We start from the raw sequence: 15,197 nt of genomic DNA on the forward strand, positions 1-15,197 counted from the left end.
TCTTATTACTAGATACATTGTAAGCACACACATAGATGGAGTTTTGCAGATAGATGTATATAATTTTTTTAAAATCTTGCCATATTGCGCTCAAAAATATTTTGGATTAAGCCGTTTTCATCCCTTCCTCCTTTCATGTGGTGCCAATACAGCTCTGGGCTGAAATCCTGATAGTGTAGTTGTTGGAGTGGCCATAAATGAAGCAGTAGTATGCTGCGCTGAAAATTTTGATACCTGTACATTTTGTACAGACGAAGCATGCTAAAACAAAGCATTCCACCTGTACAAGCAGCCCTGCCAAGGAGTACATCGCTAAAGCTTGTAGTTTTGCCACACAGTTCTTGAGCAAGTGGCACTCTACTGCTACGTGTAGGGGCAGCCTTACAGGTACCTTCACTAACAATTTGTGTTAATTCACAAACCAGTCTGACTCGGCTTACTTAGTTATTTAGCTTAAAGTTTTTTTTTTTACACGTAGCGAAAAAATCGTTTGTCAGAGCAAATGACAGTTTGCTCGCTTGTTCACTTAAAATACACAGAGAAATATATATGTATAATATTTTTGTTTGTTTCTTAACTGGATCGTTCAGTTCATTGTACCAGTGAATGACAACGACTAAACGTTGGGTGTTTGAAGCGAACGATTAGAGAATGAGCCAATGATGTGTTTTATGCTTGTATAAAATTAAATAAGTACATGAATCGGCGTCTGAATGTTGACTATTTACACTAAACTATTATTGCTCAAATGCAACTATTTTATTTTTAGGTTTTTTTTTTCTTTACTGTTCTGTGTAAAAGCACCTTAATAAAGAATTGACAGTTAAAGAGCCGCTCGGTGATTTGATTTTTTTTTTTTTTTTTTCTTTTTGATTTATGAAACTAGTTTATATTTCTATATAAATCGCCTAGTATTACTTTAGTTATTTCTTTCTATCTGAAACTCCTTAAGTCCTTCTCCCTTAGGAGGGCCATGTGATCTCCTTTTGGCTGCCAGAGATTTACCTTGTTTTATGTTCTCTCAGGGAGTCAGCATAAGCTGTGTGATGGACCCTACCATACAAGCTCTTTAGGGCGGGACAACAAAACCCTTATTACAGTTGTTGCTGATGATTAGAGGCTCCTGTCACACGTATAATGAAGGAGATCACAGTTCAGTGTCCTGACTGTATGCGTATTGACCTAAATAAGCTACAGGCCATAAGCAGAGTAGTGATGATAGCACTGTCCTCCCAGCAGGTAGAGATGACACAGACTCTACCTGGTGATGTGCTAATGCATCATGAAATTGATAGCACAGGATAGGCTTCATTATGCATAAGAGATGTCTAGATTGTGTAATAAAGCTAAAATCAATATACATTTTGTCTCTTAATGCTATCTGTTATAGTCATATTTTTTTGTAAAAACAAATTTAGGTGGGCAGTTTGCAACATATGAGTCAGTCTGACATTCAACGAAAGAACACTCGCTCATGCAGGTTGCGTCAGTAAGGTCTAGATCCTTGATTGGATATTTTGTAACATTATTGGTTGATGTATACTTTTTAGTAAAAGGTACATTTCAGTGCTGAACAAGTATCCAATATCTACTGTGGTATCAAGTGACAATGTTTCAATGATTCTCTGGCTTTGCTACAATGGATCAGCACTAGAGATGAGCGAGCGTACTCGCTAAGGCAAATTACTCGAGCAAGTAGTGCCTTATGCGAGTACCTGCCCACTCATCTATAAAGATTCGGGTGCCAGGGGGAGAGCGGTGAGTTGTGGGAGTGAGCAGGAGGGAGCGGGGGGAGAGTGAGATCTGACTCCGTTCCTCCCTGCTCTCCCCCATCCCCGCCGGCATAAGGCACTACTCGCTCGAGTAGTTTGCCTTTAGCGGGTACGCTCGCTCATCTCTAATCAGCACTTATTAAACTCCGTTTAGTATAACATGAAACGGACCCTTTTATTTACCTTTTTTAAAACTTTTTTTTTTTTCTCATATTTCCTATATTTGGAGGTATAATTGCTTAAAATTGCTCTTGAGCTTCTGATGAGTTGCATTGCCATGGACCCATCGAGGCATATGTGTGTTCTTATGGTTTTCTGGCACCAGACCACTTATTCCATTGGCAGGATTAGTAAATGTAGGCTATTTTGTCAATTGGCTTCACCAAATACATTAATGTTCACATGTAGCTGCTAGCATTTGAGAAATAGATATTCATGTGCAGTACCCTCCAGAAGTCTGGGGCAAAAAATGTAAAATTGGGGAAGAAATTGTCTAAAATCTTGATGCTTTGAGATCTATGTATTTGCAGAACTAAAGAATAAAAACTATTTACTCTTGGAATTTGAAAAAAACTTCAAATTTTGAAGAGTCATTTAGGACTCCTTGAAGTATCCACCCTTTAGCTTTCTATCCTACTCTTGACATGCCGTGGATGACCTGTAACACCTTAACGCTCCATGACTTACAGTTAATGTCATGGAGATTAGGGGTTTGTATGGAATCTCCATATCACATCTCCCCCCCCCCCCCCCCCCATCCTTCCCGATGAGATTGTGGGGTGCCGTGTGATTGCCATGGCAGCCGGGGACTTTCTGAAAGCATACAGGGCTGCCATTGCAGATTACCTACAAGCCATTCCTGTGTCAGATTGTGGTATAATGTAATACTATGGCATTACATCATGCTGCAGGAGCGATCAAACAATTGCAAGTTCTTGTCCCTGATGGGGACTAAAAGAGTTATTAAAAAAATGTCAAAATTAGTTTGAAAATGTTCTATTTATTAAATAAATAAAAGTTTCAAAAATTTTTTTAAATAAACCCCAAGCACATATTTGGACTTTTATGGATGCAGCAATACCAATCTAGCAAAGTAATGCATTATTTACCCCGCACAGTGAATGTCGTACAAAAAGCACAAATTCTGGCTTTTTCTTTTGGTTTTTCAGTCCCAAGTTTTTCTTTTGCTGTGCTACTTTTAAAAATTAAAATACATCTGGTGTCTTAGTAATCGTACCGACCCACAGAGTAAATTTTTGCTGTAGTTTGTATACCATAGAAAAGAAAAGCTTTGGGCTTTTATGTCTGTAACTTCAAACCATCATTTCTCAGAGACAAAGCTTTCTTTATAAGTATTTATCATGGGACAGAAACAGCAAGGCTGACTGTATAGCTCTATAGCCGCTGCGTTACTGATTCTCCTCCTTTGTCTGGATGGGCTTTTCACAAGTTGGGCCCCTAGCAATGTGAGTGTGTCAATCAAGGGTGAAGTTGCCCACTTGACACTGAGAGCACAAGGAGCCAGACCTAAGGCTGTCATCAGGGCGGTGGCTGCAGAACCGTGTACCCAGCCTAAAGCTGCTTTTATGCTGAACGACTTGGAATGAGAATAGTTTGCCAAAGTGAAGGAGCTCGTGACGTCCTCACCAGCTCATTCGCATTCGTGCAGCCTGTTCATTCCTATGTGAAACGCTGAATGAGAAGTGTTTAAATGCAACGACAAGTAAACAAGCCAGCAATGATTTATATGGCGGCTGAAGCTGGACGAATGAGAAGCGAACACTTCTCATTCGTCGTTGGCTCGTGTTTTGACCAAATGAGCAAAAGTGAATGACAACTGTTCAGTTTTAAGTGTGCCTTAACTGGCTGTAAAGAGGACCTGTCACTAGATAAACTGCTATGCTCACAAAGCAGCATGCCACATGGTGGTTGCACAGTTACAATGTCTCCTTGGATACGTGCAGAATTCCTTTGGTTTCTGTGACTATTCTACATTAAATCTAAAGATGAAAAGTTCCAATAACATTTTTAACTCTTTTGATTGTATTGGGCTTCACCTTATTTTGAAAGCAGGGTGTGTGGTCATTCTGGTTTATTCATTCTGTTTTGGTGCCATCATTTTGTCTTGTGTGTCCCTTGTCATACGTTCTTGTTGGACTCCTTTTTCAGTCATACGTTCCTGCGGCGCTCAGATGGTTTACTTCTCTTTTTTTACAGCTTCAATTTCAAGTTTAAAAATTGAATTGGACAGAATAAAAGTGGAAAAAGAGCAGGTACTAGTATAAAATGTGGGGTGTGGGTTGTTTTTTTTTGTGTGTGTTTGTTAATTGAAACATTTGTTTATATGCATTGGTACATGACCACCCTGGGAGATTTTGAGGTGTGGGTTAGGCTTTTTTTAATTTTTATTTAAAAAATAAATAGAAATAGAAAAAACAGCTTTATTATTGCATATATGTAGCTTTAACACAATTTGTAAGTACTTTATTCTGGATCGAGGCTAAGTAAATAAACTGTACATAGTCCAGAGCTGCATTTACAGTTCTACTCATTGGTTAACTATGGTTTTCTACATCATAATACTTAATAGTGCCTGGCAAACAATCCTGGGAGTTTTCAGCAGAATTGTGAATGCAGCTCTGGTCTATAATGCTAATCAGAATTTACTTAGTTGGAATTATGCTTATTCTACAGCTAGAAACCACCTTGCAGCAAAAAACACAAGAACTTCAAGGTATTCAAGAACTGAAAATCTCTTTTGAAGAACAGTTAAGAAAGGAGTCCTCAAGTAAGGTAAAGGTTAAATTATATTTTGGATTTTTTTTTCTATAATTTTTACATCTTAAAATATTTCAGTTTAATTTTTAATGGAATTGTACAGATAACGGGTCAGATTAAAGGTGGAAATCTGAAATGATTCAGCCTTGTCAGATTTTTTAACGTGACAAAAACATGGCATTTTAATAGGATATGTAGACTCTCTTCTTATCCCCGGTATGCCGTTATCAGGCCTGAGCTGATCAATTTTTACTTTTTGTGCGTTTTTTTTTTTTTTTTTTTTTAAATGAGGGTTGTTTTGGTGATCAACCCAGTTAATACTTAGTGTCATATTGATGGGTGATGATTAGAGATGAGCGAGCATACTCGGAAAAGCACTACTCGCTCGAGTAATTTGCTTTATCCGAGTATCGCTGTGCTCGTCCCTGAAGATTCGGGTGCCGGCACGGAGCGGGGAGCTGCAGGGGAGAGCGGGGAGGAACGGAGGTAAGATCTTTCTCTCCCGCCCGCTCTCCCCTGCTCCCCGCTGCGACTCACCTGTCAGCCGCAGCGGCACCCGAATCTTCAGACCCGAGCACAGCGATACTCGGATAAAGCACATTACTCGAGCGAGTAGTGCTTTTCCGAGTACGCTCGCTCATCTCTAGTGATGATTAAATATCTTGCAGTTTCTTTATTACATAGGTTTGTGTTCATTAATGACGAACCTTATATATTTTCAGACCAGCCTTGAACAATTGCTCTTTGAAGAAAAGAACAAAGCGCAGCGGTTACAGACAGAGCTGGATGTTAGTGAGCAAGTGCAAAGAGACTTTGTGAAATTATCGCAAACTCTGCAGGTAAAGACATTGAAATTATACATTGCTGTAACATCGGCATATGAAGTCTTCTGTTGCAGCAAAGTTATTGACTATAGTTCCATTTACGGCACAAAATAATTGCATAAATGACAGCCAGAATGTGGGAATTGGAAAAAAAAATGAATTCTTACAACCTATTGATAAAAGGACTTCTGAAGTGTTATGGGGCTCAAAGGTGCGGGAATGGTGGTTCCAGGGACTGCTTTTTACTCATCAGGTCCCCCCGATCCATCACTGTGCTACAGAGAAATCTGAACACAGCAGGACTCTTTTCAGAAGGCTATGTGCACCGGCTCTTTCATTGATCTCCATGAGAGAGTGCACACAGTGTGACTGTTTACAGCCGTCTGTGTGTGCTTATTTCCATAGCACAGGAGACCGACCAAGTGAGTAAAATGCAGCTCCCTGGAACCGCCATAACAGCTTATGGGGCTCAAATATGCTAATGGATTCCCTTTAAACAGTAGGTAATTTTCTGTCCATGTATTCCTTTTAATCTGACATACTGTACAATATTCAACATTTTAAAGTTTGCAACCCTTTCACGTTGTACAGCACTAATGTTCAAAGCAAAGCTTTACTATGGTCTGTCTCACAAGGAGACTACAGCCAAAGGTTATACAACTATTAGCTGCATTCTCTTGGTGAGACAAACTATATCAGTCTTCATCTCCAGCAACCAGAATATGGAATTTATATCTAGTCTGACCAATAAAGCAATCAATAGTCAAAATTGTATATATTTTTTTTAATTGTCAGTATATAATACACAATGAAGTTCATTTAATCCACCATTCAATAATACAGAAGTTCTGATAGTCTGGCACATGTTTCCTGAACTACATTAGAATATTGAAAGGATGTATATTCTAATTTAAAGAATGAATTGTATGTAGAGATGAGCGAGTATACTCACTAAGGCACATTACTCGAGCGAGTAGTACCTTAGCCGAGTATCTCCCTGCTCGTCTCTAAAGATTCGGGGGCCGGCGTGGGTGACAGGTGAGTTGCGGGGGGGAGAGGGAGAGAAAGATCTCCCCTCCATTCCTCCCCGCTCTCCCCGCCACTCGAGTAATGTGCCTTAGCGAGTATACTTGCTCATCTCTAATTGTATGCATGTTAAAAATTACCTAGGTGAAATAAAACAGTGTTGATTTTTGATTTCAAGTTCTTGTCTTTTCTCAGGTGCAGTTGGAACGCATTCGGCAGACCGAGTCAATAGAGGCAATCCGAGCCATCCTGAACGATACAAAACTGACTGACATTAATCAGCTTCCTGAGACATGACATTGCGATGTCACACGGATCTGTGGTTGCAACTGAGTTTTTTTTGTAAAACTCATCTTTCTAGTAACAATTAATTATTATTTAACTCTTCTCCCAGATCAGAGGACGTGGCTGTATGTGAATGAGAACACTGTAAGGGAATAAATCATTGTGCAGGTAGGCGTCTTGAAAGCTAGGAGCAAAATCTTTGTGAGGAACACTAATGACACTTGTTGCTTTCTCTGACCTAACAGTGGTGTCTCTCCAATAATAAAAGTATGCAGACTTTATTTTATTTTGGGGGTAACAAAAGCAAAGTAGAACCCTTATTTCAGGATATGGAGGACCTGGGGACAGCTTGTGCAGACAACATTCTGCTAACCCAGTCCTCACAAGTATAGTAGCGGTTCATTGTGCACATTATAATAGTAACACTCTCTTTTAGATGTGAATGCCCTTCTATAACTGAATTGCTTTACTTTCATGATGACAACTTTATGGCAATTTAGGAATTAACCTGGCGAATCCGAATTAATATATCACAAAGGTATCTAGGAGTGAAGATGGATGAAAAGGTTCTGGTGCAGACAGAGCTCGAGTCAATTATCAACCCAGATGCAGAAATGCTGTGCACATATAATGGGATTTTAATACCCTTCCTCTTTGGCTGGGGGTCAGCATTTTGATTCGCATCTCTGCTGTTTTGATGTATCTGCAGTGAAAACTGAGCATTCACATATGAAGAACATTAGCAATACCATTGCAATATGTTTTTTTTTTTTTTCTTTCTTCTTACGGACTCAAAGCGCGTAGTGCTGTGATCTGTTAATAATCCTGTTGTGCAGTAAATAGATATGAAAAACCATTTTCTTTCTGTATATCGCAGCATGCACTGCCGGTTTAATGTGTACAGCAGTAACGGTGATTCTGTCGCATGTCATGTTGTACAGCATATATAGTAAATGCTCATGTCATACTTTTGCATTTGTCTGTATAAACGGTTCAGTTCACTCATCAATGAATACTGCAATGTTCTGTTTGGACTCACATGGCAACCAAAAGCCCTAACACAGTTGTGCAGTTTTGCTTTAGCAAGAGAGAATTGATCACCAAGACACTCATTTAAGGGACTCTGTCACCTACTTTTAGCCCTATAATCTAAGTTTATGGGCTGAAAGTAGGTGACCTGTTGAATCTGGGCATGTACGTCTTACCATTGTTTCCCTGTTGTCAGCGCTGAAAGCCTTGATCAGCACTGCTAAGTAGTTTGCCTATTATAAAACTAGAACAGTTGGACTACTTTAGCATTCTGCTCAATGCATTGAATGGTGGCTTTCAGTACTGACAACGAGGGAGGTGAGTAGTATAACCCTTGCATCCTTGGACTCAGTGGGTACTGGTAAGCTGACCCCTCTGATGGACTATGTATGTTTCTCTGATTGACCATTTGGGGAGTGCTTTCTTAGAAACACTGTTTACATACAGACATGCTACCACGAGTTCCATGTTACTAGTGACCCTAATTTAAAGTGCTCTCTATGGTGGCAGATTCTTTGTCAATGATTTTGACACATAATTCACATTATTTTGGTAGCTGCATTCCATGATCTCACATGATATTGTCTTATCTGATTGTACAGCTGTCATTAAAGTAAGCAAGTTCTATATTTTTCTGTGCAACAATAGTTTTAACTTTCAGTAACAATTTACAGATCTATATTTATAAATTACAAATGTTTTAGTACATTCCTCACCTTGACGTTCTGCTTGAGTAGTAGCAAAGCCATTAGGTCCTTGTGAAGGATGCATCAAAGTAAGATGGAGGATCTATCAGCAGATAGACATCTTTTATCTTAGAACATCTATAGGGTGCCCTCATATCACTAGTATGATCAATGCAATATTGCCCAATGACCAGGTACCTGTAGTTCTAATAGGGTTTACGTAAAGAGCTTTTTGTGTGCAAAGCAGCCCATCTCTCTTGATTGGGTGAGAGGGAACACTGAAATGATTGATCCCTATCAGCCCTGTTTTGTGTGACTAGTGTAGTTCCTGCCACTTTCCCTAGGGAGTTGGTATATTCACTATGTGCTATTGCCTCCATTAGTGGCTGGAGGGCATCCTATCGAGGAATTCCCATATTTCTCTGACAGATTCACCTTGAAGAACTCCAGGATTTCTCATTTTGTTCCTTAGCATATCTATGGAAGTTAGAGGATGACGAAAAGAAACTGAACCGCCTGTGTAAAGATTACATTAATCATTCTGTCTTTGCTGTAATGGAATCTCCCCCCCCCCCCCCCCCCTCCATCTTTGGCGGGCTTGAGCTTATATACATAGAAGGTGATCTGGGTGAGGGACAGAGTAGCACCCTGTGATGGGGCATGTGCTGGATTTCAGATTATCTCAAAACCCTAATAAACAGCACAGCAAAGCCATAGTCACTAGTCAGTTGTTCTGCGCTGTAAGACTAAGGCTACTTGGTGACTTTGGCTGCATGACCAAAAAGCATTGTGTAGCCCTGCGACTGTGCGCAATCATTGAAGTAAATGGAGTCACGGTGTGACTGACAAGTTACTGCAACATGCGAATTGTACCCTGAACCCATTGATTTCAATGAGGATGGAAGCTTTGGTCACAGCCAAGGTTGCAGCATAGGCCTAGCCTAAAGCTGGTTTCACACTCGGAGCAAAAACACTGCGAAAACATTTAACTTTTTTTTTTTTTTTGGAAGGCTGGGTGGCCATAGCAAGAAATGAAAAAATATCTATACGCAACATTTGGTTTCACTTTTTTCATCGTGGGTTGTTTTTTTCTTTTTTTAATGCAGCATGGTGAGGGTATGAGTTTTTTTTTGTTTTTTTTTTCCTCTTGAGATTTTTCTTCATTGACCAAAAATGCCTAAAAAAGCACCTGTACAAAAGTCACGATGGAGGGAAAACTGCAGGTGTTTAGGGGGGTAAAAAACACCTTACAAAAAATAAATCCTGTATGAATCTGGCCAAAGTAGCCAACATTGTTGGTGAGACTTAAATGAGTATTCCAGCCTGAAACATCACCAAACCACTGCATAGGTTATAAATGGTACCTCAGGGGGGTCTGACCCCTGGAATTCCCACGTGTGCGAGAACACAATCCCCTGTTCCCGGGAGCCACGTTACTGTGGCTAGGAGTTATGTGAATGGAGCAGCAGTTGAGCAGGTTCCATTCAGCTCTATTCAATGTCTACAGTGCTGACAAATGTGTACCCCCCCCATTCTGATCCCCCTCGGACCTAGCATTTATCACATTTAAGAGGACTAACCTGCTGCAGCTGATTTTGCAGTACAGTTCTTGTATTCGTGAACTAAAATACGATTGTTAAGGGCTGACAAACGTAAGCTTATTACTAAGGGCTCATTTACATGTCCTTATCAAGGTATCCTCTTATTTCCGTTTCTGCCAAATACAGGAACAAAGGCCATCAGAAGGATTTGCTCTCTTCTCTCTGCTGGTATTCATTCCTGCTTGAGGCATAAGAATACACTAAAGACGTATTCACACAAATGCATTTGTGTTGTGTATTACGCATACAAAATTTGCACCTGCAATACCATGAATAGAACCCATTGATTTGAAGGTGCGCTTTTGTGTGCGCATTACGGTCACGCGGAAACCATCACAGCATGTCCTATTTTGGTGTGTATTATGTGCCAATAAGCCCATATTAAATGTAATTGGCCATTGAAATCAAAGGGAGGATTCTTGTGTGTTTTTTGTGCATGCAAATACGCAAGGCATGCATACGCAAAAAATACAGTAAAATATGCACAGATGCGTGCAAGAACGACGCCCAGCGCACGTAAATACGCTTACACCCGCGTGAAGCCAGCCTTACAAGTAAGTGCTTCAGACATGCTGTAGCGCAGAGTTCTCCAGGAATAGAGAACAGTGCCTGTGTTACAGCTGCTCGTCCTTTCCCATTTTTCTTATAACGGCTCTTGTGAACATTCCAGGTGCATACTGGTAATAAAACACAACGTATCGCTGGAGACATGGAATCGAAGTACCAAGATAACGGAGTTCAGCTATTTATTTTCAGACCCTTCCAGTTCATGAAGGAATATATAGCATTTTTATCCGAATGACTGTTAGGCTAACGATAATACATATATTTATGCCGTCACGTAATTCTACAAAAGTCAAGAGTTTGACAAACTTTTCATTTACTCGGAGAAGACCCTTATGCATAACTCTTTAAGTTGTATCTATCTTTACTACAGCTCACCACTCCTAGAATGCATGTAATCCGGATATCATGGGCCATTTCCTGTAGCGGCACATGATTTTCTGTTTAATTTATTAACTGCAAATGTAATATTACTGAACAGTTACCGGAACATTTCATGTAAAATACTACTTTACTGATCAGGGTGTACTATATGCAGTTTTGTGTACCAGGCTGAAAAGGACTGTAGTCTGAGCTCTCACCTGAAGTCTTCAGTGTCTCCAGCAGGATTATTCTTTTCTATAACCCTGTGTAACATATGCTACAGATGTGTCCTGTATTGAAAAGTGTTGACAATTAAAAAGCTGCTGAAGACTCGCCTAATGCTTGTTCTGTTTTTTTTTTTTGTCTTTTTTTTTTTCGAAGCATTAAAATGGGTTGCTTGATTTTCAGTTAACCCTACATACATTACAATGAATGGCCACTTGATTATGCAACTGTCCTTTCATGATTAAAACTTCCCTGTAGAGAAATTAGACATGTGACCCCCCCCCCCCCTTACACCCCCAGAGTGCAACATAAAATCAAGTGAGCAATTTCTAAAACTGCCAACTTTGTTTTACCATTACGTCCATCCTGACAGCACACATGGAGGTTGGCCCCTTCTGAGCTTGTTGGGACAGGAAGAGGAGAGTTCTTAAGGCCACCTCCCACCATCCATATCCAGTGTTCTTTCTGTCCCAACGGAATACAGAGGGAGTTCTCCATGTATACCGGGGGAAGCGCTTACCGTGGAAGTTCGGTCCCGTACCCTCTCACGAAAGCAGAGTCGGTCTGTGGATCGCTGCTCTCAGCAAATGCTGCGGCATCCCTGCAGAAGGGCCGGCGCCTAGTGGCAGCTGGATGATGGCTTGATGGCTCCACTACCCCAGAGAGCTCGCCCTGCGAGCCTATGAGGGAAGGTGGCAGGTATGAATCCCTATTGACCACCTCCTGTTAGAGCTCAGAGTTGCCTCCTAATACTATGGACAGCATGGAGGTAGCAGGGGAAACCTGCAAACTGTGAGTAGTTCACAGTTGGACAAAAAGCTCATTGCCTATGTTTGGTATAATGGCACTCACTTGTTAATGCAGGATAAAACTCCATAGCCACGGCCTGAAGAGCAGTTCAATAGAACAAAAGCTCATAGTATATGTGTGGTATAATGGCACTCAGCTGTTACAGGATGAAACTCCATAGCCACAGCCTGGTGAGCAGTTTACGTGAACAGAAGCTCATAATATGTTTATTATGGCATTTTCTTGTTAATGCAGATTGAAATTCTATAGTCAAGACCTGATGAATAGTTCACTGGAACAAAAACTCATAGTATATTTTTGTATAACGGCACTCGCCTGTTAATATTGAATGAAACTCCTTAGCTCCGCACCCCCCATTGCACCGAACGAGCGGGGAGGAATACTGGTAAGCCAGCATGGGGAAGGGGAGGAGAATAGAGGGAGGGAGTTTAGCAGCCACGCTGCTAAACTCTCTCCCACCTACGGCCGCTGCCATGGGCCCATGCAGCGGCTGACGTATTCCGGCCCAAACATAGTTCCAGAACTATGTTTTGGGCCCGAAGTAAAAACGCCCAGCGCTATATTGACTGGCCATGCGTTTTTACGTCTCGCAAATATGCCCATGTGATCTGATGCATTGGAATCCAACGCATCAGACTACAGCCCATGGCCGGCCGTGAATACGGCCGGCTGATATGCGCTTGTGTGAAAGAAGCCTATGGCTGTCATAGCTAGGAAACCATCTGAAGCTGGTAGGTGCCGCAGCAGAGCTCTACATTTTCAGCCAAAAAATGTACCGTTTGAAAACTATGCAAGGCGTGTCCTATGGCCTAAGACACCGTCTCAAAAAATAAGTTATGCTCCATTCCAATCTCAGGGAAAGTAGTTAAAAAAAGAGTTTTTTTCTTTTTGGAAAAAGCGCAGGCAAGGACAAAAAGCGTAGATAAACCTACCAAAAGATAACTAGCGTAATAGCCTCTCTTTGCCTCAAATCTACAGTATCCCTGGGATCCAAAATAGAAAGAATGTCTTTTTCTCCCAAAGCAGTTATAGTTACGCCAGACCCAGGCCCCTCTTCTCCAAGAGAGATTGGGGGTGGGAGTTCGGACTGAATACATTTGGAGCGGTTATCCAGTTCCTATAGTTAACGGTTCCTTTCAAACTATACTTAATTTAAAGTCCCTTAATCAGTACATTTCTAAATATCTAAAATGAAGACTATTAGGTCTGCAATTCACCAGGTTAATCAGGGCAGCGTCTTTGCACGTTGATCTCAAAGACCACACTACATATTCACATCCACCTGGCGTGCCAAAAATATATTAGATTTGCGGTTAAAATACGTTTGAAATCATTTATTTCTAGCCTAAACCCAGACACCAAAAAGTACTCGGGGTATTCCTTGATTCCTCAAAGGGTTCCTCAAACAAAACGAGGTTGTTCAGTCATAGGACCACTTGTCTGCAGATGGGTTATACTCTAGGTCCCTCCAGCAGGAAATCCTGTCAACAGGAGATAGAAGGCAATAGTCTTTAGACAAAAGCTTAAATTGTCCATCCAAAGAGGGCAGTGAGTCTGGTTGGGGAGCACAGGTGACAGCCGGGGAACAGTAGGTTTCCTGTACGACTTCTGTCTGAACTCCGTATGGCTCGAGGATTTAGAGCAGTTTGGGAAATGTCGATTCAAGGTGAAGATATAATTCGTGAGAAACATGTAAAAAAATATTGTCTGGCAGCAGTGTCTTTATTCCGCATCAGACACTCCATCTTCAAACGTCTAGCAAAAGAACATTCTCCTGGGTGCAGAACTAGATAAAGTTCTTATTGGCTATTTACCTGAAAGGCTTACAAAATAATATGACAGATTTTCTGAGTCGGGGAAGGTTAGATCCAGGGGACTGGTCCCTAAAATTTACACACATTCAATCTATGAGCGTCTCAGTTCGGTTACCCCCAGACAGACCTCTTGCATCAAAGACAAATTTGAAATGCAGAAATTAAATCCAGACAATCCCCTGGCCCTGGATGCACTTTCATAGGAATGGGACATGGATTTGGAGTATTTGACTTTCCCCCTTCCATTAATTTCTTGGACTCTGCATAAAATCCAGAACTGCCGGACCAGGGTTGTATTTATTGCCCAGCGTGGCCACAAGGCCCTGGTTCCCATTATTGTCTAGGCGATAGACACAGATTCCGCTGCCCTCACGCAGGGTCTTCTGTCCCAAGGTGGTGTTTTGCCAGGAGATCCTCTGCATGAAGCTGATGGCCTGGCCACTGAGTGACAGACATTGAGAGACCAAGGACTATCATCCAAGGTAGTAGACACTCTTAAGTTAAAAGAACTCTACTTCAGATGTATACTCTAGGGCAGCGGTGGCAAACCTACGGCACGCATTCCAGAGGCGGCACGCAGAGCCCTCCCTGCTGGCATGTGTCGATGTCGGCCGCTCACCACGATAGTGAATACCGGCAAAGGCCGCGGCTCTCCTGCCTGCATTCACTCAACAGCGATGCTATCTGCGCTGATCCCGGCGCACACTGTGACGTCTGTGTGCAGCCGGGATCCTCCTCCCCTGACGTTTCCTACTTAGTTCCGCGAGAGCAGGGGAGAAGGTGTCCGGTAGCACACTGACGTCACTGTGCACTGGGATCATCGCCGAGCAGAGGAGAAGGGGGTAAGTATGGGGGGGGGGGGGGGCGGCGCTGTGGGGTGTCACTAATATACTGTGGCCCCCCTGTGTGGTGTCACTATTATACTGTGGCCGCTGTGGGGTGTCACTATTGCACTGGGGGTTGCTGCAGGATGTCATTATTGCTCTGGGGGCCGCTGTGGGGTGTCACTATTGTACTGGTGGACGCTGTGGGGTGTCACTATTATACTGGGGGCTGCTGTGGGATTCACTATTACCGCTGGGGCTGCTGTGGTGAGTTCGCTATTGCCGCTGGACGGGGGTCACTATTATTGCTGGGTGGAGGGGTGTCACTATTACCACTGTGGACTGCTATGGGGGGGGGGGGGGGGTGGTAACTATTACCGCTGGGGTATGTTTACATATGGCGGAAATGGACAGGACCGCTTTAAAATAGACTGTGTGCAGATTTTGACTGCTTTCTGGATGCGGAAATGCTGCAGAATTTTCCACTGAAATTTCTACTGAGGACATTCTACAATATTTCCGCATCCAAAAAGCAGTCAAAATCTGCACGCTGTCTATTTTGAAGCGGCCCTGTCCTTTTTAGAAGGACTGGGGTA

The 15,197-nt window shown here is 41.9% G+C and overlaps 1 protein-coding gene across 1 annotated transcript in view; it reads left to right on the plus strand.

Annotated features, from left to right (window-relative positions):
- RABEP1 (rabaptin, RAB GTPase binding effector protein 1) overlaps positions 1-11,267 on the plus strand; it is a 51,490-nt gene extending 40,223 nt beyond the window's left edge. Inside the window, exons 15-18 of the mRNA XM_066578880.1 lie at positions 3,990-4,045; positions 4,467-4,565; positions 5,273-5,389; positions 6,596-11,267. Coding sequence (XP_066434977.1) covers positions 3,990-4,045; positions 4,467-4,565; positions 5,273-5,389; positions 6,596-6,697 — 374 coding nt within the window. The 3' untranslated portion in view covers positions 6,698-11,267. The remainder of the gene's footprint in view (positions 1-3,989; positions 4,046-4,466; positions 4,566-5,272; positions 5,390-6,595) is intronic.
- The last annotated feature ends 3,930 nt before the right edge of the window (positions 11,268-15,197 follow it).

This window comes from Eleutherodactylus coqui, chromosome 1 (genome assembly GCF_035609145.1).
Source record: "Eleutherodactylus coqui strain aEleCoq1 chromosome 1, aEleCoq1.hap1, whole genome shotgun sequence".
NCBI lineage: Eukaryota > Metazoa > Chordata > Amphibia > Anura > Eleutherodactylidae > Eleutherodactylus > Eleutherodactylus coqui.